This window comes from Rutilus rutilus (genome assembly GCF_951802725.1).
Source record: "Rutilus rutilus genome assembly, chromosome: 16".
Lineage (NCBI taxonomy): Eukaryota > Metazoa > Chordata > Actinopteri > Cypriniformes > Leuciscidae > Rutilus > Rutilus rutilus.
The window spans coordinates 37,176,565-37,199,678 of NC_140224.1; the positions used below are offsets into that span (position 1 = coordinate 37,176,565).

Here is a 23,114-nt window from a genome sequence, read left to right on the forward strand (position 1 = left end):
AGTTTTTAACAGCAGATGGCGCTCCAGGCTAGTTTTTAACAGCAGATGGCGCTCCAGGCTAGTTTTTAACAGCAGATGGCGCTCTAGGCTAGTTTTTAACAGCAGATGGCGCTCCAGGCTAGTTTTTAACAGCAGATGACGCTCCAGGCTAGTTTTTAACAGCAGATGGCGCGCGTTCTAGGCTAGTTAGGCTAGTTTTTAACAGCAGATGGCGCGCGTTCTAGGCTAGTTAGGCTAGTTTTTAACAGCAGATGGCGCTCTAGGCTAGTTTTTACAGCAGATGGCACTCTAGGCTAGTTTTTAACAGCAGATTGCGCGCGTTCTAGGCTAGTTAAGCTAGTTTAAACAGCAGATGGCGCTCTAGGCTAGTTTTAAACAGCAGATGGCGCTCTTGGCTAGTTATAAAACCGCAGATGGCGCTCCAGGCTAGTTTTTAACAGCAGATGGCGCTCTAGGCTAGCTTTAAACAGCAGATGGCGCGCGTTCTAGGCTAGTTAGGCTAGTTTTTAACAGCAGATGGCGTGCGTTCTAGGCTAGTTAGGCTAGTTTTTAACAGCAGATGGCGCTCTAGGCTAGTTTTTAACAGCAGATGGCGCTCCAGGCTAGTTTTTAACAGCAGATTGCGCGCGTTCTAGGCTAGTTAAGCTAGTTTAAACAGCAGATGGCGCTCTAGGCTAGTTTTAAACAGCAGATGGCGCTCTTGGCTAGTTATAAAACCGCAGATGGCGCTCCAGGCTAGTTTTTAACAGCAGATGGCGCTCTAGGCTAGCTTTAAACAGCAGATGGCGCGCGTTCTAGGCTAGTTAGGCTAGTTTAAACAGCAGATGGCGCTCTAGGCTAGTTTTTAACAGCAGATGCGCGCGTTCTAGGCTAGTTAGGCTAGTTTAAACAGCAGATGGCGCTCTAGGCTAGTTTTTAACAGCAGATGCGCGCGTTCTAGGCTAGTTAGGCTAGTTTAAACAGCAGATGGCGCTCTAGGCTAGTTTTTAACAGCAGATGGCACTCTTGGCTAGTTATAAAACCGCAGATGGCGCTCTAGGCTAGTTTTTAACTGCACGCTCAAATGCTAACGAAGAAGAGCGCTCCTGCGTTCGGCTGAGTCTGGGAATGTACTCGCACCTCAGAATGCTTTTATGACGCGAGATTAATGTGAACAGCCACTGCAAACACCCTTGTAATTCGCTTCAGCCTTTTCGAACTTTATGAAGAACTTCGGGACTATCGGAAGACCTTCCGCTGTTAGAAAATAAGCTGAGAGTCGATTCGAGAGAAAGTCACGATGCATTCAGAAAATCTCAGAATCGATCCAGAATCATTTCTCGATTCACAATGCATCGGTTTATAATCCCAGCCCGACACTGCAACAGTGCTTTTCTTACTTAGTATTTCTGTCTTGTTTTCAGTCCAAATACCTCAATAAAAGATATTTAAAAGGAAATGCACATGAGTTTTTGCTTAAAACAAAAAATAATCTGCCAATAGGATAAGAAACATAATCTTAATTCAAACAGAAACAAGATTTTTTTTTCTGACCCGATTGGCAGATCACTTAGCTTGTTTAAGCAAAAACTCACTTCATTTTGATTTATTTCCTCAGAAAACAAGACATAATATCTTATGGCATTTTACTCCTCTAGTAAATGCATCTTGATTTAAGAATTTTTAGATATTTGGACTGAAAACAAGACAAAAATACTAAGTAAGAAAAGCATTTTTTGCAGTGTAACGAATACGTAGCTTTAGCGTGACAGATTCCCGCTACGCCTTCCTCACACAAAGATGGTTTCAGATCTCGGTCGCGGCGATGTCGTCAAACGTGACCTCGTTCCCACTGCTCTCGTCCTCCTGTTCTCTCGACTCGAGCTCGAGTTTCAGTTCACGAAGCGATCGCTCCAGATCGCGGTTTCTTTTGTACATCTGCACGTAGTTCTGCTGCAACTGCTTCTGGTATCGAATCACTTTATCTTTCTCCTCTTCCCAGCTCTTCCTCTCGCTCTCGAACGTGGCGGCCCGATCGGACGAATGCTGGCGCTCGAACGCGAGCTCGGCCTTGAGTCGCTCGATCTGATGCTTGGAGGCTTTCAGATCCTCGTTCTCGTGAGACGTCGACTCCTCCAGACGGCTCATTTTCTCCCGGAGGAGCTCGTTCTCGCTCTTGCGGCGCTGCAGCTCGTTCTCGCACACCTCGAGCTCCAGGGTTCGTGTGTGTGAGGTTGTGTGTGCCTCCTGAAGCTGACTCTGGCACGTCTTCAGCTCCCCACACACGTCTCTCAGTTGCGCGCGCACCGACACCAGTTCACCGATTCGCTGGGCCAGGTCCGCCTGAAGGTCTTTCAGCTGCTGCTTCAGCAACGAAATCTCACCGGACTTCTGGCACACCTGAGGGATACAGCCACAAATGACTTAAAACGTGGATGTTAAAGGTGCTGTATGTAACTTTATCACTCTAAAGCATACAAATACCATAATATGTTTGCATATGAGGAAACATGCTGAGTTCACACACTCGTTCCTCTGAAAAACACCAGTTATTTTACTTTGAAATGTGCGTTTCCAGGCTGGAATGTTTGTTTTTGTTTTGGTCTGATTCTTCACGTTGCCAATTTGCCTATTTTCATTGTCCATTGCGCTCGTTCCTGTTGCGTGTCTCAAACTGGCGACCCGCGTGAGCGTCGAGTCTGAGGAGGCGGGAGAAACGACGATCTCTCATATTTTGAATTTAGACTGCAGTACCGATTTCCACCACTAGTCATTCTTACAGACTGCACCTTTAACTGTAATTTCAAGAGGCTTTAAAGCATTAATTCACTTCAGAATTTAAATTTCCTGATAATTTACTTTACTTTACATTACGATTTCGGATGTTGTTGTTTTACTTTTTATTTTTTTGTAAATTGTATTTGACTTAGTCTTTACACGTTCGCTCTGTAAACACTCGGTTTGTTCTTCCGCGTGACCTTTCAATGTGATTACGTAATGTGTGGCGCATCACAGCTAGTGCAAGACCAGCATTTGTGGTTAAAAAGTATATAAATGTTTATTTTTGTTATAAAATGTCCGCTGGTTTGTCTTGATAAGACTCTTTATTCCTCGGCTGGATCGTGTCGAGACTTTGAAGCTGCACTGAAACTCACATCTGGACCTTCAACCCGTTGGACCCCATTGAAGACACTATATGGAGAAACATCCTGGAATGTAATTTTATTTCGACTGAAGAAAGAAAGACATTCTCATCTTGGATGACATGGGGGAGAGTAAATTATCAGGAAATTTGAATTCTGAAGTGAAATAATCCTTTAAATCTAGACGGTAAGATTAATTTTCATTAAAGTCCCCCTGCAGTCAATAATTGTATCCTTTAAAACTCATCTTTGATCACCAAAAATTACATATTTACATATCCGTCCTTCGGATGAGACGTTAAACCGAGGTCCTGACTCTCTGTGGTCATTAAAAATCCCAGGATGTCCTTCGAAAAAGAGTAGGGGTGTAACCCCGGCATCCTGGCCAAATTTGCCCCTTGGCCTCTGTCCATCATGGCCTCCTAATCATCCCCATATACTGATTGGCTTCATCACTGTCTCCTCTCCACCAGTAAGCTGGTGTGTGGTGGGCGTTCTGGCGCAGTATGGCTGCCGTCGCATCATCCAGGTGGATGCTGCACATTGGTGGTGGTTGAGGAGATCCCCCCTTCTATGTAAAGCGCTTTGAGGTCTCAGAAAAAGCGCTATATAAATGTAACGAATTATTATTATTATTAATATTATTATTATTATATTTAAACGTTTATCCTTGCAAAAAATGTCTTCATGTAAATGTGTACATTTTTTTTATGTAACTCGACACCCTCGCCTCATTTAGTATACGCGGTGCTAGGAATACTCGTGAAACATGAACCACTTCAGCTGAGGGATTTTTGGTTCATTATATTTACATTTATTCAAAGTCATTTACAAATGAGGAACAGATGCAATTATTCATAGTGCACAATGTTAGTGTGTTTGTTTATGGTTGTGGTTAGTTGAGCCGTTTCTGATAATCATATGGAGGTTTAGATCTGATTCCACCGCAGAGGAACAGAGACGGTGAAGGGTCTGGAAAATGACTTCGAGCTCGTTTTGAAAGAACAAACCGCTGTAAGAATTAATTGCTTTTTAATGCTTGAAGTTCATGTGGAACATGTTGTTGAGGCACATTTTTAAATGTAGTAGGAGTAGACTTAGATTTCCTCATTTAATGAGTCATGTTTCTATTTTTATGACGAATGATTCACAATAATTTACATTATAATAAAAAATGTTTTTCTTAAAGTTCCTCTGTAGTCAATCATTGTATCCCTTAAAACTCATCTTTGATCACCAAAATTATATATTGAAGCATATTTTCCTTAAAATATCTTGAATGTAACTCGACACCCTCGCCTCATTTAGTATACGCAGTTCTATGAATATGCAAATGAGCCCCGCCACCACTCACTCAGCTCAGAGATCCACTGGTTGACGATCACACGTTGATCTGATTGGTTACAAGGTAGTTTGTGACGTCAGAAACACCAGCGATTTCAAACGATTGTTTCACTGCAGTTTTAGAGCCGGCTGAGAAACGCATGCAAAGCTTTTTTCCTAAGCATAGTCTCACGATCTCAGTGAGTCCCTAGCCACGACGACTTCTAACGCTGTGATCGGACTCCCCCTCACCTCCCACTTGCTCTCCTCGAGTCTGGGTCCGAGCTGTGTGTGCTCCCGCTCGTAGGAGTTGAGTCTCTCCTCGAGTCTCTGCCGCTCCTGCAGGATCTGCGTCATGTCCTCGTTCTGCTTCTTCTTCTCCTGCTGGAGCTGAAACACCTGGAGCTGCAGGAGCTGATGCTCACGCTGAGCTTTCTGGGACGCTTTCTGCATCTTAGCGGCGCACGTCTGTCTGAACTCCTCCATCTCCAGCTCCGTGCGCTTCTGCCTCTCCTCGTACACCTTAACCAACACACACACACACACACACACACATGCATATAATCTGTTAGAAAGTCTTCAGTTTGAGTTTGGATCATAAACACCAAAAATTATAACTTTGGCTGCATTTACACCTCAAGTCTTAATGCACAGATCCGATCTTTTGACCACATCCGATTTTTTTGTCCCGCCTGTTCACACTCACTTTAGACAGGACTGGGATCCGATATCCGAGTTTACATTAATTGTAAACGAATTTAGTTTACTTAATTTGTTTACTCATTTTGCTGGAGAAGTTCGTGTAAACCAAATCTGCACAGATTTAGCGCAAATACTCGTGAGTCATCATGATATGTGACCCTGGATCACGTCACCAGTCTCGAGTCGCACGGGGATATCTGTGGCAATAGCCAACAATACATTGTACGGGTCAAAATTATCGATTTTTCTTTTATGCCGAAAATCATTAGGATATTAAGTAAAGATCATGTTCCATGAAGATATTTTGTAAATTTCCTACTGTAAATATATAAAACATGTATTTCTGTGAGTGAATGCAGCACAATCGCCAACATAAATGTAGAACTTTAAAGGAGATTTTCTCAATATTTAGATTTTTTTGCACCCTCAGATTCCAGATTTTCAATAGTTGCATCTCGGCCAAATATTGTCCTATCCTAACAAACCATACATCAATGGACAGGACCCATGTGATATATGGGTCACATATAAACAACATTAAAAGCTGTAAATGGTCCTAAAAGAGATGAAAACAGCCACCTGACAGATGGCGGATTCGTTCTCATCCAGGTTTTCCCGGAGTTGCTGTAGCTCCTGATCTCTCTCTCTCAGCTTCTCCTCCAGATCCCTCATGATGTTCTCGTAGACCTCGATGGGTGGAGGCGAAGGTCTTCCCGAACACATGTCCGACAGCATCATCTGTCCTCGGCCCCCCACAGACCCCGAGCTCTTGCTGGACGAGGAGCGCCCGCTGTCGGAGTTCGAGTGTCCGTGAGGTTTGCTCGCCTCGCTCTGGTTATACGCCGGGAGATTCGCTAAAGAGTCGCGAGCCGTTTCCGTCATGGTGAAAGATTGGCTGAACAAACCGTTGCGAGCGCCGCTGTACGAACTGCGCCGTTCTGTCGTTCTGTCGGGCGAAATCACCTCGTCTTCCGGAGAAAACCTGCTGAGGTTTCCTTGGCTTCCCGAGAGACCGGCGCCGGGTCGCGGAGACAAGAACTGCATGCCGTTCCGGCTCCTGGGAATGACGGGTTTGAAGGCAGTGGGTCTGATTATGGCCTGCTGAGCATTCTGGGAGAAAACAGAGTCAGAAATGATGAGAAATGGGAGCATTAGCATGTAAACACTGATAAAAATACAGGAGGTTTTAGTGACGTCTACTGGATAATTCTCAGGTTTTGCCAAGTATCGGAATAAATCAAATCAAATAAATTAAAATCAAATAAGTAATAATTATATAATACTGGCTAATATGGTACAGATTTAAAAGTGAAAAACACTTTTTATGTATTAAAAAAAAAAATTAAGTTAAAGGTGCATTGTGTAATATTTAGGAGGATCTGCTGACAGAAATACAATATCATATTCATAACTATGTTTTCAGTGGTGTATAAAGACCTTATTTAATGAAGCGTTATGTTTTTATTAGCTTAGAATGAGGCTTGAAATTCATTACATAGAAATTAGCATTTCTCTCTACACACACCGCAGGTCCGCTTACATCGACATGTTTCTACGGTGGCCCTGAACGGACAAACACGTTTTGTCACTATGTTGTAAGAAGCGAGCTAAAGTCAGCGAATAAAACACTGACACAATGATGAACAGGTAACAATAATATTCACATTAACATCGTTTTACTGAATAATGAAGTAAACCTAATTTCTTCATTTATCTTTGTAAAGAAACCTCACCGTTTAACTGGCTACTCTCTGCTGTCTCAGACGACGACATCACTTCCTGTCGGCCACCGTAAATTCTATTGGGTACAATTCACAACCTCACCACTAGATGCCACTTAAAATTACACACTGCACCTTTAAATAAACGCTTTTTATTTTTTTTAAAGTCCAACTTTACCTTTGCAGTCATCAAGCGCTCACTTAATGAATATTTAAAAATTCAATTGGATAAAAGAAATTAAATATTGATAAATTAAATGTAATCAAATTTCTAATATTGGCTGATATAATGCAAAAAAAAAGAAGCTTTTTATTAAAAGAAATTAAACACTAACTTTACCTTTGCAGTCATCAAGCACGCACTTAATAAATATATATTAAAAATATATATGTATATTGATAAATTAATTGTAATATAATTTTGTTGGCTGATATGATGCAGATTTATTTTTTTTAATAATCGTTTTTTCATTTATTTATTTATTTAACTAAATACCTTTGCACTCATCAACCGCTCACTTAATAAATATAAAACAATTCTATTGAATAAAATAAAATAAAATATTGTTAAATTAAATGTAATAAAATTTCTAATATTGGTTGATATAATGCAATTACATTTTTTAAATAAACGCTTATAATGTTTTTAATTTTATTTTTGTGCTTTATTATGGTAGTGATAGGAGAGTATAGAGGGGAACAGGATATTTTTATTAATCCCTAATCCTGTTTCTTTTTTTTCATGTGAAAATTCTGATATTTTAATGAAAAATTACAAGTTAAAATTTTTTTTTTTTTACAAAAAACCCCAAAAACATTATGAATCATTCAAAATAAGACCAGACACATGCAATAAAAAAATTATTACAAAAATTCTTTCAATTAATTACTCACCCTTTCTAACTGTCCAGACACAGGAACCAGTTTCGGAGGCCCGTCCACACCAGCCATTCCCACATCCAAATGATTATCATTCCAGTCCCGTATCAAGTCCTCATGGGAATATGATCGAGTGCCGAAGCCTTTCGCTCTGCCGACGATTCCTCTCCTCTTGCTGGATGGGGTTCGACTTCCAACCTGTGAAGCGTCGGATAACAGGCGTCCCGATCCCGGCGTTCCCTTGCGGAAGTTGGTGCTGACCTCTATGTTGTCTCGGTCGGGATAAGTGATGTGATTGGGCTTCATGCTGCTGACGGCTCCCATCGCTCCCATCAGGCCTGGTCCTGAGTGGTCAATGGACACGGGAAGAGACTGGATCAGCGCCATGGCTGACGACCCGGGAGCTCAGAAAACCTGCGCACAGTCAAACCAAACATCATTCAGACACCAGATATCAGTTTCACTAGTGTGATCAGGACACTAGAGGTCATTTAAGCAAGTGAGGAGAGCAAAGTAAAGTAAACTGTGACATATACACGAAAAAAAAAACAGTAAAATTTATCAAACCAAAAATGATTCGGACACTTTGAGCTGATCATGTTTTGCTGAAGTGTGTTTTCTGTAATAACTAATGCTCTTTTTACACACAGACTGAACAAAATGAAGCATTGCTTGGTAATTGGTTGAGCTAAACTGGTATTATCTAATTGTGTATTTAAATTTAACAGCTGACAGATATTCAACATAATTCATGTGTGAGACAGACTAACAGAAGGACGGACAAAACCAGTCAAATATCAACTGAGTTCAGCTCATATTTATTACCATTTTCTAAACTATAGCGAATAAACTGTGATAATGTGAGAAATGTTGAAGGTGTCTGAATAAACTTTGGTTTGACTACATGAGACACACGTTATTGGAGCTTGTGTTGCTATAGACCATCATTAAAACCAGTACAGTCCTGCGAGGGTTCATGCTAATCATTAGCACTGCGCTCATCATCATATGGGAATAATCTAGATTAGATTAATGAATCCTAGTTTGATTGCCTCGACAGTTTCAAACAATACGAGCACTAAAGCTGATTAAATCTCTCCTAACCGTTCGTAACATCTGCGTTTCCGTTTGCTTAAACTAAAATGTCAAGGAGAAACGGTGTGTTTTACTTCTGTGTTTCAGAACGGCTCAATGAATGACTGTTCAAACTGGTTAAACAAGTTTTAAAGCTAGACCGGTTATCCATCCCAAACTCGGGTCATTGGTCGAGTCTGACCCGGTCGGGCCGTTGATGGAGCAGAAATTACACATTTAACCTTTAACCAACTCTTGAACCAACATCCTACGCCGGCTACAGGTGGAGCAAGTTGTTATTTTGAATTGTAAAATACTGTAAATTATTGTGAATCATTCGTCATAAAAATAGAAACATGACTCATTAAATGAGGAAATCTAAGTCTACTCCTACTACATTTAAAAATGTGCCTCAACATGTTCCTCGTGAACTTCAAGCATTAAAAAACAATTCATTCTTACAGCGTTTTTGTTCTTTCAAAACGAGCTCGAAGTCATTTTCCAGACCCTTCACCGTCTCTGTTCCTCTGCGGTGGAATCAGATCTAAACCTCCATATGATTATCAGAAACGGCTCAACTAACCACAACCATAAACACACACACTAACACTGTGCACTATGAATAATTGTATCAGTTCCTCATTTGTAAGTGACTTTGAATAAATGTAAATATAATGAACCAGCTGAAGTGGTTCATGTTTCACGAGGAACATGAACTGGGTCAGTGTTCGAGCCGTCATGATCACAGATACACAACTCTTCCTTAAATACACGTCTCCGTCTCACAGAAATACACTGATCATCTCCAGCGTACGACACACACGGGTTACAAGTAAACATCATGGTGTCGTGTTCGGAGTTCAGCGTGACTTCAGTGAAAGAGCCTCTCAGCGTTTGCTGCCTCCTACTTTCCTCTGACAAATCTGACATTTTCTCCAAGACAACAATGAGATTTAATGGAGAACAATGAGGTTTTTGCTTGAAGTCACGTGTACTTGCATTTCCTTTTTTCACATGGAAGTTCATCACAATGCAGAAGCACAGCGAGCTACGTTCCCACATGTTGTTGACCTGTTTCTCCAGAGAAAACACTCTCTGTAATCTCAACAACTGCTCAGATTCAAGAGATGAACCTCAATATGAACCTTCTTCATCACTGATTTGAGCTGCTCCACATTCACTGTTATCTCTAAACTCTCCAGTTCACACAGAACTGTTTTTGCAGGTCAGTTAAGAGAGAAAAACAAGGTTTTGAGACAAAAGTTGAACGTATTTTAACTTGAGCGCCACATTTTTATAACGCTGCGTCACACACGAGAAGCTGCGATGGTCAAACACGTCCATCGAGCGCGTTTACACTGAAAAACACCACAAGTGGAACGTAAAAACACGAATATTATACAGGATATACAATATACAGGAATATTAGGAGAAACATCTCAAGAGAAATTGATGCTTTATTTAGTCTCTAAACAACGAGTCTCTTTAGCGAGAGAATGATTGAACTAAGATTGAACTAGTGCCTGTCAGTCAAACACACACACACACACACACACACACGGTTCTTCTTTAATCACATACCTGATGTTAAATCCTGCATGTCGTCCGGTTCTGTGACACCGATACTTATGTGTGTCCGTCAGTGCGCTTCACTTACTCTAGCTGAAGTGCTTCAGTCTCTCTCTGTCTCAGTGTGTGTGTGTGTGTGTCCGAGGGAAACTCATTTCTCCGCTGCACGTGTGTAATGTAGCTCGTCTCGTTCTCAAACCCCTTCAAGCTCTCGGACTCTCTGTCTCTCTCTCTCTCTCCATCCTTCAGTGTCTTGATTCTTTTCTTCGTTACATCATGTACTCGTGTGTGTGTGTGTGTGTGTGTGTGTGTGGGCAGTGTTGTGGAAAGTAAGTAAATTACTTAAGTAATGCATTACAATATTGCGGTACTCCCTTAAAAAGTAACTATTTGTGTTACTTAGTTACTTTTTAGGAAAAGTAATGCGTTTCGTTACTTTTGCGTTACTTAATCTCACCTGGGCTGGGCTTACTTTTTTTTTATAGCAAAATTTTTATTTTTGGGCAAATGTAAAACCCTTTCAGACCAAAATTGAAACAATAAGACTGAAGGAAATGCAAATTCACGTGTAGAAAGTTTAACACTTTAACACAAAATCTAAAGTCATTTTTGCCTATGGTTTAACTGAATTATCAAAGATCAGCAGCAAGTACATTTGTCAATAAAGTGAGATTAAATGCATACAAATATTTGTTTTATTTAACATTATTTTAATTATTGGAGGTTTGCGAATTATTCTGATTTTGCATTTCACTGATTTTATTCATTTTGAGGAATAATTCATCTTTTTTGTGCAAGAGAGATGAGTAAATGCATGCTCACATTTAGTCTAGAACTACAATAACCATCATGTTCACACACACACACACACACACACATCGTCTCTGCATCTCTCAACATGAGGACAGGAGGGCTGTCAGTCAATAAATGTGAAAAGAAAGTAACACAGATATTTTGCTGTAAATTTAAAAGTAATGCGTTTCTTTACTAGTTGCTTGAAAAAAAGTAATCTGATTACATAACTCAAGTTACTTGTAATGAGTTTCACACAACACTGGTTGTGGGAATATTCCACGATTAAGCAATACTGACAACGCTAGTCCGTACAGAACGATTAAACGCAACAATGTGACTCTTTTAGGCCACACACACACACACACCGCAGAAGTTCTCATCCAGGGGTCCAGGTCCACTAAATGACGTAAAACAAGACAAAACCAAACTTTAAAATAAGCTTTCAAGAAAATCAAGATGTTTAGATATTTCTTATTTTAACAAATTTTTTGTCTGTTTGAAGAAGCAGGATTCTCGTGGCTTCTGGACCTGGAAACGTCATGGAAATGAATCAAATCCTAAAATACCACAGGCATTTTTATTAATGAATTGATACGTCATGATCTAAAACATTTTATCGGGTAGAAATTGCAAGTAAAAAATCTTTTAAAGATGTTTCAGTGTGAAAATGTCGTTTTAAAAGACACTTAATGTTCAGTAATATTGTTGATTTGGCTGTTCATTTACACAAAAAATATTCTTTTATTACTGCGAAGCTGCTTTGAAACGATCTACTGTAGCGGACTAATAATGCAACTACATACATACAAGTGCAACAAGGTTTCATTAGCATTAAAACTACTAATTATGCTAATTTTGCATCTTTGTAAAGTATTCTAGGCCACAGATCAAACCTCAGGAGAACTATCTTTATGATTCACACGCAGTCTAGACGTCTACAACATGAATACAAGAATACATTGTATGTAAACACACATCAGGTGATCCCAAAACCAGCCAATTAAGACCAATTAGTAGATTAGATAACTCATTCGCATTCAAACCGGTATGAGCAACACGAGAACGACAGTGACAAACAAAGCCGTAAATACAAACACACATTAAATTCATCATCGCACTTCCAGAGGAAAGTTTTGAATGAGTGTGAAGTGCTGGTGTATATATATAGCCTTGTGTAAGTAGGCTACAGCGTGCTGTGTGTCTCTCTCAGGTCCTGTAAATGGGTCACACTGGACACGGTTAAACTGGTTCCACAGGCGACCAGAGAACAGAGCGACACGAGACAAGAAAATATATGCATGATCAGCCCCGAAACACACACACACACACACACACACACCTTTAGTCAACGTTAACCAACACACGTGTTTCCTGTGTTGAAGACGGCAAGAACAAATATAATGAATATAGTGCATATATGTACTCAAACGCCCCTAACTATTGAGTTTATGGTCATTGAAATGCTTGAGGTTAAATGAGACATTACGTGAAATATTCACATTAAAAGCTGCTTTATTGACATATTTCCACGGTTGAAACACTGATTGGTTTCAGGAAGTTCATCCGTGTTTATTTGGTGCGGTAACTAGCAGTAAAGAGGAAGAGATGATCGGTTCAACAAGCGAAGGTTAATTTCAGACGTATATTTTCTGTTCCTGAAATGTTGAAGCATCACTAGTGAACAGAATGCATGTGTTTGGGGGAAACTGCATGAACTTTTCATGTATATATAGAGGATATTTAGATATATAGGATATATAGAACTATTTTTTTTTATCATTTTTGTTAACAAGCATGTATTCTTTACTTCAGTGAGCTCATTGTTTCTGCCTTAAATTAATACATTGTTTAAATTAATGCATTTTTAGCAAACTGTGATTGTGTATATGTGCATTTCTGAAATACATAACTCTGGTAACAGATCACTCTTAATTGTAATGTAGGCTAATGCATTTTCAGTAAATCTGCTTTGAAATGATGTGTATTGTGAAAAGCGCTGAACATATGAATGTGAAATGAATTGAATTAACTAAAAACAATGTATAATTAAAAGCATCTGCCAAATGCATTACCGTAATGTATTTCTCAGGAAAGTTTTAATGTAATTTTTGTGTTAAGGGCGTGAATGTTGACCGACTCCTGAACCGGCGAGTCTAAAGCGTGTGCAGCCCTGCGGTCTTCCTCACGGCCCAGTTTGAGCTGGTGTTTCTGTGCCGGCACACAGAGATCCGGACAGCTCCCGGAGCCGGCCGTGCCAAGCTTTCACTGGGAACACTGGCAACAACAGACCTACTTTAGATGACCAAAAAAACACAGAAATCACTGGCGTTTAACCCACGAGAGACCAGAAGAGAATCATCTGAGAATCCTGCACTCGCCTGACATGAACCGAGACTCTTCCTTCTGCCCGTTAAATCCCCATGAAACCAAAAATGACAATTCTAGTTTGTTTTTTTGTTTTTATGGAATATTGCAGTGTTTATTCTAAATGATTTATAGGTGCACATCATCATTATTGTGTTAATAATCTTGAATCAGAATAAGTTCCTCTTGCAGCATCTCTTCTCTTCTCTGATGATCTGGGCGGGGCTATAACCTGTCACTCACATGAGATCAGCCAATAGCAAACCACAACCATCCAATCAATTCCCCTCGGACACAATCAAGCCCCGCCCACATTTGTTCTTGTTCCAGAAGCGTTTCACTCGGATATACGACACAATAGAGAAGATCACCACATCAAGCCGACTTTAATTCAGTCTAATGTACTCCACATCATGTTTCGTTTAAACTGAAAAAAGTCGTGCATCTCTTTGTTGTTAATTCAACAACAGCTCAAATTGTCCAAAAAGGACAAAAAAAATCCTAAAAGCACCATTAAAAAAAAAGTATCATAACAATAATGCATAAGCCTGTGCACAAAAATATTAATATAATGTTCCGTGAGTCTGTTAAGTCTCGAAAAAGCTTTGCATGACTTCAGAAGATTTCAAATATAGTGCACAAGCAAAACACTTTCATGAGTGCCTCTGATCATTGTCTGCTTTCACTGTATGAAAAGATCATAATAATCATAATAAGATGTATAATAACATACAGCTTTAAAAAGAAATGAAGGTGAGAACATACTCAGAAACATCATGTAAGGCTCGTTAATCTCTGGACAGGCCAGGACTTTATATAAACGGACTTCTGCTGATGCTTTTGAAAATGAACTAATCTCCAGCATCTCAATCATAACTGAGACCTTTAACTCACACGAAAGGCTTCCTCCGCTAACGCCGGCTCTATGAATAGCGAGTGTATTAATAGCGTTCACAGAGAACTATGGGTTACGGGGAGCCACGTCTGATTTATGTTCAGATCAAATATAATCTAATTATATTAATAGATTACAGAACAAACTCGATGAAAGAGGAGAATCTCACAAAGCCTGAAAAGAACACGACTGAAAATGAAGCCTATTTTAGGACCATCAACATCGTCTGTGTATGTTTTACTGTAATTAGACTGATTGAGATGTGGTTCGTTTTAATGGTCATTTTCTCTCTTTTTTCTTTTTCTCACACACACACACACTCACACACACTCAGATTCTTTCCTGAGAAACCTTGAGATGCTCCCAGAGGACCAATAACAAGAACATCAACAAGTGGCTGCACAGGAAATGAGGTCATCAAACTGTGTGTGTGTGTGTGTGTGTGTGTGTGTGTTCACAGCCTGGAGGAACAGCGGATGTGGGTTTGGCCATCATGAGCTTCAGCCACAGAATATCTTATAATAACTCATAGAGTTTCACTGTCAGCAACTGTAAACACTGGAACATGAAGATCAATAATGAAAATAAAGCCTGTGGTCCTGATTGGCTGAACAGCGTCTCTTAGCTCCGCCCTCAAACACTGTAGTGTATCTGAGACTGGGAGAGTTTGGTTCGTGTTGTTCATGTGGAGAAGACGCTGTTTTCTGAGATTGATACGGTAAAACCCACGCCATCGTCACTGTTCGTATCACTGTGATCAAGAGCTGAGATTCAGATATGATAATGAGCGTTTGCTTTCTGACCAATCACAGCAGAGCAGCTCTCAGAGAGGCGGAGCTTAGAGAGCCTGAATCCTTGATGGAAGTGTTTCAGACACTGAGAGGAAAGAGCTGAAGCTGCAGTGGAGATTATGAGGACATTAAAGTGTTTTTGACTTTAGATGCATGTAAACCTGTGCTAGGAGACTCTAAACAACATTAAGAACCGTTAAAATAGCACAATAGTGCACTTTAACTAAAATCCCGAAGCCTAAACAAGAACTGAACTAGAATTTCCTGAGCGATAAGGAAATGTTCTCAGGTTTCCTCAGGGATGTTGATCTGTCAAGCGAAGACTTTAAGCGTTTACACACAAACACACGAGCGACAGGTAGAGCCAGGATAAATGAACATGTTGGCATATTAATGTTTGTATTTCTGACGGCTCAGTGTGTGGGATCGACAACAGGACTCACTGACTGATCGTTTGTATGAACGAACAACAAAGTCAAGCGTATTTTCTATTTTCTCCCTGCAAACCCGTCGCTAAACGAACGTGCACATTCATCGTCAGTCAAATCTTCATTGTCAGCGGCTTTACATGATGGTTTCATTCACACAGCCGTCATGAAACTGAGTCGGTTCGGGTCTATAATGCAGTTCTACTGTCTTCGTTTAACAGGGTCTTAACGAGGGACAGACGGTCACACCCAGATCGCCCGGATTAGGAGAGAGAGCGATTATGGCAGAGCTGATGTCTCAGATGAATACAGGAAACAGCCAGTAATGAACACAGAGACGGTCGTCCGCTGATGTCTGCTCACGACTGCAGTCAGAGGACTCTGACTAATCAGACACTTGATTAGAGAACGACTGGCCCCAGTGAAGCGCAGATGATGGGGTCACAGGGGGATCCAGGTTCAGTCAGTGTTTGACTCCAGCCTCGTGTGTTTGTGCAACATCGCCGCTGGTGATTGGATGCCGCTCACATGCACTGAAGTCACGTGACAACAGTGTTTATCGTGGAGTGGCAATATATTTATAAAGCACAATTTCATACACCAGAGTTGAGCAAAGAGACCAGAGAAAACCTGCTGGTGCATTTACTATATGTGTGTGTTAGTAGTGGGCAGTGTAAACATCCAGTAGAAGAAGAATTACTTCATTTAAAAATAAGCAGAAATAATGCAAGATCGGTCGGGTCAGAGGTCATGCGTCGGGTCAGAGGTCATGCATCGGGTCAGAGGTCACTCGTCGTCGGGTTAGAGGTCACTCGTCATATGTAGGGTCAGAGGTCACTCGTCATGCGTCGGGTCAGCGGTCATGCGTCAGGTCAGAGGTCGCTCGCCATGCGTCGCGTCAGAGGTCACTCGTCTTGTGTCAGGTCAGAAGTCACTCGTCTTGTGTCAGGTCAGAGGTCACTCGTCTTGCGTCGGGTCAGAGGTCATGCGTTGGGTCAGATGTTACTCGTCATGCGTTGGTTCAGAGGTCACTCGTCATGCGTCGGGTCAGAGGTCGCTCGCCATGCATCGGGTCAGCGGTCATGCGTCGTGTCAGAGGTCGCTCGCCATGCGTCGCGTCAGAGGTCACTCGTCTTGCGTCAGGTCAGAGGTCATGCGTCGGTCAGAGGTCACTCATCTTGCGTCGGGTCAGAGGTCATGCGTCGGGTCAGATGTTACTCGTCATGCGTTGGGTCAGAGGTCACTTGTCATGCGTCGGGTCAGTGGACGCTCGCCATGCGTCGGGTCAGAGGTCACTCGTCTTGCATCGGGTCAGAGGTCACTTGTCTTGCGTCAGGTCAGAGGTCATGCGTCGGTCAGAGGTCACTCGTCTTGCGTCGGGTCAGAGGTCATGCATCGGGTCAGATGTTACTCGTCATGCGTTGGGTCAGAGGTCACTTGTCATGCATCGGGTCAGAGGTCACTTGTCATGCGTTGGGTCAGTGGACGCTCGCCATGCGTCTGGTCAGAGGTCACTCATCTTGCATCGGGTCAGAGGTCACTTGTCTTGCGTCGGGTCAGAGGTCACTCATCATGCGTCGGGTCAGAGGTCACTCATCTTGCGTCAGGTCAGAGGTCATGCGTCGGTCAGAGGTCCCTTGTCTTGCGTCGGGTCAGAGGTCATGCGTCGGGTCAGATGTTACTCGTCATGCGTTGGGTCAGAGGTCACACGTCATGCATCGGGTCAGCGGTCATGCGTCGGGTCAGAGGTCGCTCGCCATGCGTCGCGTCAGAGGTCACTCGTCTTGCGTCAGGTCAGGTCAGAGGTCACTCATCATGCGTCGGGTCAGAGGTCATCGTCGAGTCAGAGGTCACTCTTTCAATGAACTAGACTCTTGTACGGCCGTTACCGGAAGCCAGTGATTATAGTTTATAAAGTTATAAATATGGATATTGTTCTCGGCTTCAGACAGCCTTATTAACCCCTGCAGGCGTATGGATTATTGATCCAGAGATTGAAAATCTCAGGCTCCATTCACTGCCATTACAACACTGGGAAGATATTTTTTAATATAACTCTGATTGTGTTTGGCTGAAAGAAGTCATAAACACAAGGATGGCTTGAGAGTGAGTCAATAAAGGGATATTTTTCATTTTTGGGACTAAACTATCCCTTTAAGTCATTTCCCCTATGGAGAAAGTTAATGGGATTTTCCTGGATTTCAGGCATTACAACTCACTGATACTTTCAGGATTACATAGTGTATCTGCGACCTACACCAGCCAGACCTTGACCATTCGAAGTCCATGAAACCAAAACTGACCGTTCCTATTTTTTTATGAAATACTGCAGTATTTATTATAAATGATTTATAGATGCACATAAGTTTAAATTCATGAGCCTCGTAATCTTCAATCAAAATAACTCTTCTCTGACTGGCACGAGGGCGGGGCTATAACCTGTCACTCACATGAGATCCACCAATAGCAAACCACAACCATCCAATCAATTGGGTTCCCTGTGTGTGTGTGTGTGTGTGTGTGTGTGTGTGTGTGTAGGTTTAAAAGCCCCTGTTCTATTAATAGTATTTGATCGATTGACCAAAAGAACATCAGAGGTTAATCGAAACTTCATCTGATGTCAACAGCGACTAGTTAAATGCTGAACTAATGAAGAAGGAAGTTTGTGCTGTTTACTGTAAACCGACAGAACTGACACGTAAAGACCTCTACGATAATAATCACTGCACTGATAAACAATGATACGAATAATAACAGTGAGTGACTGGTAATACACATGATGAAGGGCATTATTAAAGTTATTTCCTCGCCAGATAACCTTTCTGTGTCGTTAACCGAAGAAACATTCACGCTTTCAAAACAACCTGAGGAGGAAAAACCTGCTTCAATGTCAATACGAGCCGCTCGCACAGTTCATAACTCATCTGTACAAACATGATAATAAAGTATATCACTCTGTATGTCATCCGATTACTGAACAGAAGAATCGCCTGTACTCACCATACTGTATCTCACACAGGGTTTGTTACTGTCCAGGTTTAATATCGTTCACTTTCTGCGCTTGTTCAGCTGTGGCTGAAGTTCCCGATGCGCGTCCCCGATGCGCGTCCCCGATCGCCCCTCCCCCTTCATTCACTCTCTACTGTACGAGCGTTACAGTCATACTATGACGACGCGTTGCCTCGTGAATATTAAGTACACACTGTGGCGCTCGGCTTCACTGATTGGCTAAGAGCCTGGCGCTGGTGGGCGGGTGCTACTGAGATAGCCAATTAACTCTGTAGAAGAGGATTGGCACAATTAATATTAATAACGTTTGGTGATTAGACGCTCCATGACGTTTATCAAAACGTCAGCGCGACCTAATTAATATTCATAAGCTAGACCTTCGCTATAGTAGTGTGTGTACAAAGAGGAATTTATGCTTTTTGTCCTTTAGCACAGACATTTACTCAATCACACACACACACACACACACACACACACACACTCTCTCTCTCTCACACACACACCCACATATTCTCTCTCTCTCTCTCTCTCTCACACATACATACACACACACACACACACACTATTGTTAGTCACTGCAGAGAAGGCCTACTTAAGTTTTCCTGCATGTTCCTGTAAATCTAAGTGTATACAATATAAATATACTATAACATATAACCTAAAACAAAATAAGGACTGCACCACTAACATTTTATTTATTTGTTTGTCTGTTACTTTTTAATGAATTTAATAGCTGAAATGAGGTTCAGTGGAGGATTCAGACATTCCCATTCCCAATAGAAATGTCAAGATTTTCCCAAGCCTTTTCCCTTGAATGTGAATCATTTTTCCAGGTTTCCCACGTTCACAGAGAAGATTTACATTTAAGTCATTTAGCAGACGCTCTGATAGAGGGACGTGCAGAAAGATATTCGGCTGCCATTGATAACAGCTGTTGAATTATATAAAAAGCATCGGGAAAAGTACATAATTTAACCCTTAATAACCCGTAATAACCCTGAGCGTCTCTTACATCGGATCTCAGTCTCAGGAAATGAGCGTCTCGGATATTTATGACCTGAGCTTTTCAGACACTCAAAAACTGGTCTGACAAGAACTTCTGATGAGCGGGAGATTCCAGGCGTTCCTGAGCTTCTGTAAACCTCCATCACACACACACACACACACACACACACACACACACACACACACAGTCAAACCAACATTTATTCACACACCTTCAACATTTCTCACATTATCACAGTTTATTCACTATGGTTTAGAAAATGGTTATAAATATGAGCAGAACTCAGTTGATATTTGATTGGTTTTGTCCGTCCTTCTGTTAGACTGTCTCACACATGAATTATGTTGAATATCTGTCAGCTGTTAAATTTAACTACACAATTAGATAATACCAGTTTAGCTCAACCAATCACCAAGCAATGCTTCATTGTGTTCAGTCTGTGTGTGAAAAGAGCATTAGCAATTAAAGAAAACACACTTCAGCAAAACATGATCAGCTCAAAGTGTCCCAATCATTTTAGTCCCAAATGTTACTGGTAGTCTCTGTATGAAGAATATTTGGGTATAATATGTCACAGTTTCCTTTATTTTGCTCTCCTCACTTACAGTAATGACCTCTAGTGTCCTGATCACACTAGTGGAACTGATATCTGGTGTCTGAATGATGTTTGGTTGGACTGTGTGTGTATGCCAGGGTTTTCTGTGTCTTTGAGCAGATCTCTGGGAGAAACTGGACCGGGAACGTCTCGCACATTTACACACGATCCGCTTTCCACCTGTGCAACAGCATGAGGACACCCTGGCTTCTTCATCTTCATCATCTTCATCACTGCAGTTCTGTCTGTCTCCAGCTTCAGTCTCTGGTAAACATGCGAGACAGACTGAGGATCAGACAAAGGAATGTTCCGGAATGTCCTGACGTGGGCAACCAGAGCTATTGTTCATTGTTATTCCCACCGCAATTAGTCTCCCAGTTCCAACGGACATCAGCTAAGTGTGTGTGTGTGTGTGTGTGTGTGTGTGTGTGTGTGTGTGTGTGTGTGTGTGTGCGTGTGTGTGTGTGCGTGTGTGAGTGTGAGTGTGAGTGTGTGTGTGCGCATGTGTGTGTGTGTGTGTGTGTGTGTGTGTGTGTGTGTGTGTGTGTGTGTGTGTTGGGAATATAGGTACATTGTTATATCATGGATGCATTCACTACCAGTCAAAACTTTTGGATCTATAAGATTTTTAATGTTTTTAAAATAAGTAATCAAGGCTGCATTTATTTGATTAAAAATACAACAAAACAGTGATATTGTTAAATATTATGACGATTTAAAATAACTGTTTTCTATTTTAATATATAGTACAATACAAAAGCTTCTATTTCAGATAAACATCAAAGAATCCTGAAATAAAAATGTAAATAACTGTTTTCAACACTGATAATAATCATAAATGTTTATCATATAATCATAAATCATCATATTAGAGTGATTTGTGAAGGATCATGTGACACTGAAGACTGGAGTAATGATGCTGAACATCAGCTTTGATCACAGGAATAAATTACACTTTACTGTATATTCACATAGAGAACAGATGATTTACATTACAATAATATTTCATAATCATGCACACAGATGCGTCTGAATGTGACCCATGAAAAGCTTTTGTCTCCAGTTTGAAATCCAGTCTACAGTGTGTAGTTTAATATCTGTGTCTCGTGTATTTACAGTCGAATGGAAGCTCATTCCTCTGTTTGTCAAACAAACTCGTGTTGCTGAAACACAGAAGCTGCTGGTTAGCTTTAGCACGGTTAGCTTTAGCACGGTTATATAAACGATCCGTATCACCGTTACTGTAACGTCTGTCAGTCGGTGTTTGTAGTGCCAGATTTGTGAGACTGAATTAATTAGCATTTCAGAAACACTCAAGAGCGGCTCGGGAGGTTTGTTTTGCGTGAAATATTAATGTGAATGAGTTTGTTTTGCCATGCTGTCATGTGTAAACTTGAACGGCAATGCTAATCTAGCCTCTGTGAAACTGTGGACACTCGACATCATGTTCCTCTGATCAGGGAAGTGAGGCTCAGGATCGTCTCAGATCTGACCAGACGTCTGGAGAACTGCGGAAACCCTCAAACTATGAGAACAATGTCAGATCGCAGAACAAGAGTCTGGCGTAGTCTTGATTGCTTGAGGCCCAGTCAGGGAAGATGAAGATGATGATGATGATGAAGGTTTGACTTACTGTGTCTTTCTTCTAATGTGGAACATCTGTCCGAGAACATGTAATGATCACGTATGAAAAGTGTCTGTCAAATGCATAAAAGTGAATGAAAACATGATACTGAATGATTACTGCATCCTTATACCGTGATGTTTAAGGCCAGCTAACAAAAATATGTTCTAAGGATGTTTTGTTAACGTTTCCATTAAAATCCAGCTTTTACTGTAGTTTATGTGTCTGTGTTTTAATCTGCTTTAAGGACAAAGCATGTGTAAGTTCATAAGTCGACACCATTGCTGAGTATTTCCTCCTTAAAACTGCAGTGAACCAAAGACAGTCTCAAACACGCTTTGAAATCGCTGGTGTTTCTGACGTCACAAACTACCTTGTGACCAATCAGATCAACGTGTGATCGCCAACCAGTGGATCTCTGAGCTGAGTGAGTGAGTGGAGGCGGGGCTCATTTGCATATTCATAGAACTGTGCATACTAAATGAGGCACGGGTGTCGAGTTACATTCAAGATATTTGAATGTAAGAAAAAGCGTTTAAATATGTCATTTTGGTGATCAAAGATGAGTTTTAAGGGATAAAATGATGGACTACAGGGACTTTAAGGTATAAAAAAAGTTAAATCTGAACCTTCTCTCAACATTCATCACAATGTCCAGTTTGTAAAGCATTTTAAAAACGTTATGTGAGCGTTAAGGAAACATTCCACTGTATGTATCATTCTTCAAACATTATGGGAACGTTACTTTTGAATGTTCTTTGAAACAAATAGTAACATTTAAAAATGTTACACAAACGTCCAACTGAAACATTTCAGAACAAACGTCTGGAGCTTCTTCATCATTTCTTATTGTGTCTTTCGCGTCAGGAGAGATTGGCTGAGTAAATGAGTAAATGTTACATTTTGGGTGAACTTATACTTTAATATCTTCTATAGTACTTTTAAAAATGAAGTGTTCAGGAACACAGTTATTATTTTATTCTGTAATGCCATCTGGTGGTCATCATTAAAACTCATCAGCGTTTGTGTTTTTAATTATTATTATTTATTTGATTTAAAGACATTTGGTGTAGCCAGTCAGTGTGTTGTGTGTCACAGTTATTGTTAATAATAATAATAATAATATAACTCATAGTCTCTAGTGCACTTTGTGTTTTCTTCTTTATATTTTTTATTGAATGCCACAAGAACTATTACATGGTTTTCTGTGAGTATTT

At 40.9% G+C, this 23,114-nt stretch overlaps 2 protein-coding genes across 5 annotated transcripts in view; one reads left to right on the top strand and one right to left on the bottom strand.

The window, feature by feature from the left end:
* pdzd7b (PDZ domain containing 7b) overlaps positions 1-14,193 on the top strand; it is a 31,443-nt gene extending 17,250 nt beyond the window's left edge. For both annotated transcript variants that reach the window (XM_084433749.1, XM_084433750.1), the window contains exon 16: positions 13,304-14,193. The gene's annotated coding sequence lies outside the window, so the exon portion shown is untranslated. The remainder of the gene's footprint in view (positions 1-13,303) is intronic.
* lzts2b (leucine zipper, putative tumor suppressor 2b) lies at positions 715-18,831 on the bottom strand. 3 transcript variants are annotated; one of them, XR_014630082.1, is made up of 6 exons: positions 18,664-18,831; positions 7,763-8,161; positions 5,727-6,257; positions 4,698-4,967; positions 1,004-2,379; positions 715-936 (listed from the first exon to the last, which is right to left on the bottom strand). XR_014630082.1 is itself a non-coding variant. In XM_084433751.1 (5 exons), exons 2-5 carry the CDS (start codon positions 8,132-8,134, stop codon positions 1,786-1,788), a joined length of 1,767 nt encoding a protein of 588 aa, XP_084289877.1. In that variant the 5' UTR covers positions 8,135-8,161; positions 18,664-18,799; the 3' UTR covers positions 715-1,785. The 3 variants fall into 3 exon arrangements, 2 of the variants coding, with proteins under 2 accessions (XP_084289877.1, XP_084289878.1); XM_084433751.1 differs by having other exon boundaries at positions 715-2,379; positions 18,664-18,799; XM_084433752.1 differs by lacking the exon at positions 18,664-18,831 and adding an exon at positions 10,403-10,540 and having other exon boundaries at positions 715-2,379.
* Between the last annotated feature and the right edge of the window lie 4,283 nt (positions 18,832-23,114).

Coding starts and splice junctions, on each gene's coding strand:
- lzts2b (XM_084433751.1), bottom strand. CDS start 8,134: ATGGCGCTGATCCAGTCTCTTCCCGTGTCCATTGACCACTCAGGACCA. Junction 6,258..7,762: donor TGTCTGGACAGTTAGAAAGG/GTGAGTAATTAA, acceptor GTTTTCTCCCAG/AATGCTCAGCAGGCCATAAT. Junction 4,968..5,726: donor ACGAATCCGCCATCTGTCAG/GTGGCTGTTTTC, acceptor GTGTTGGTTAAG/GTGTACGAGGAGAGGCAGAA.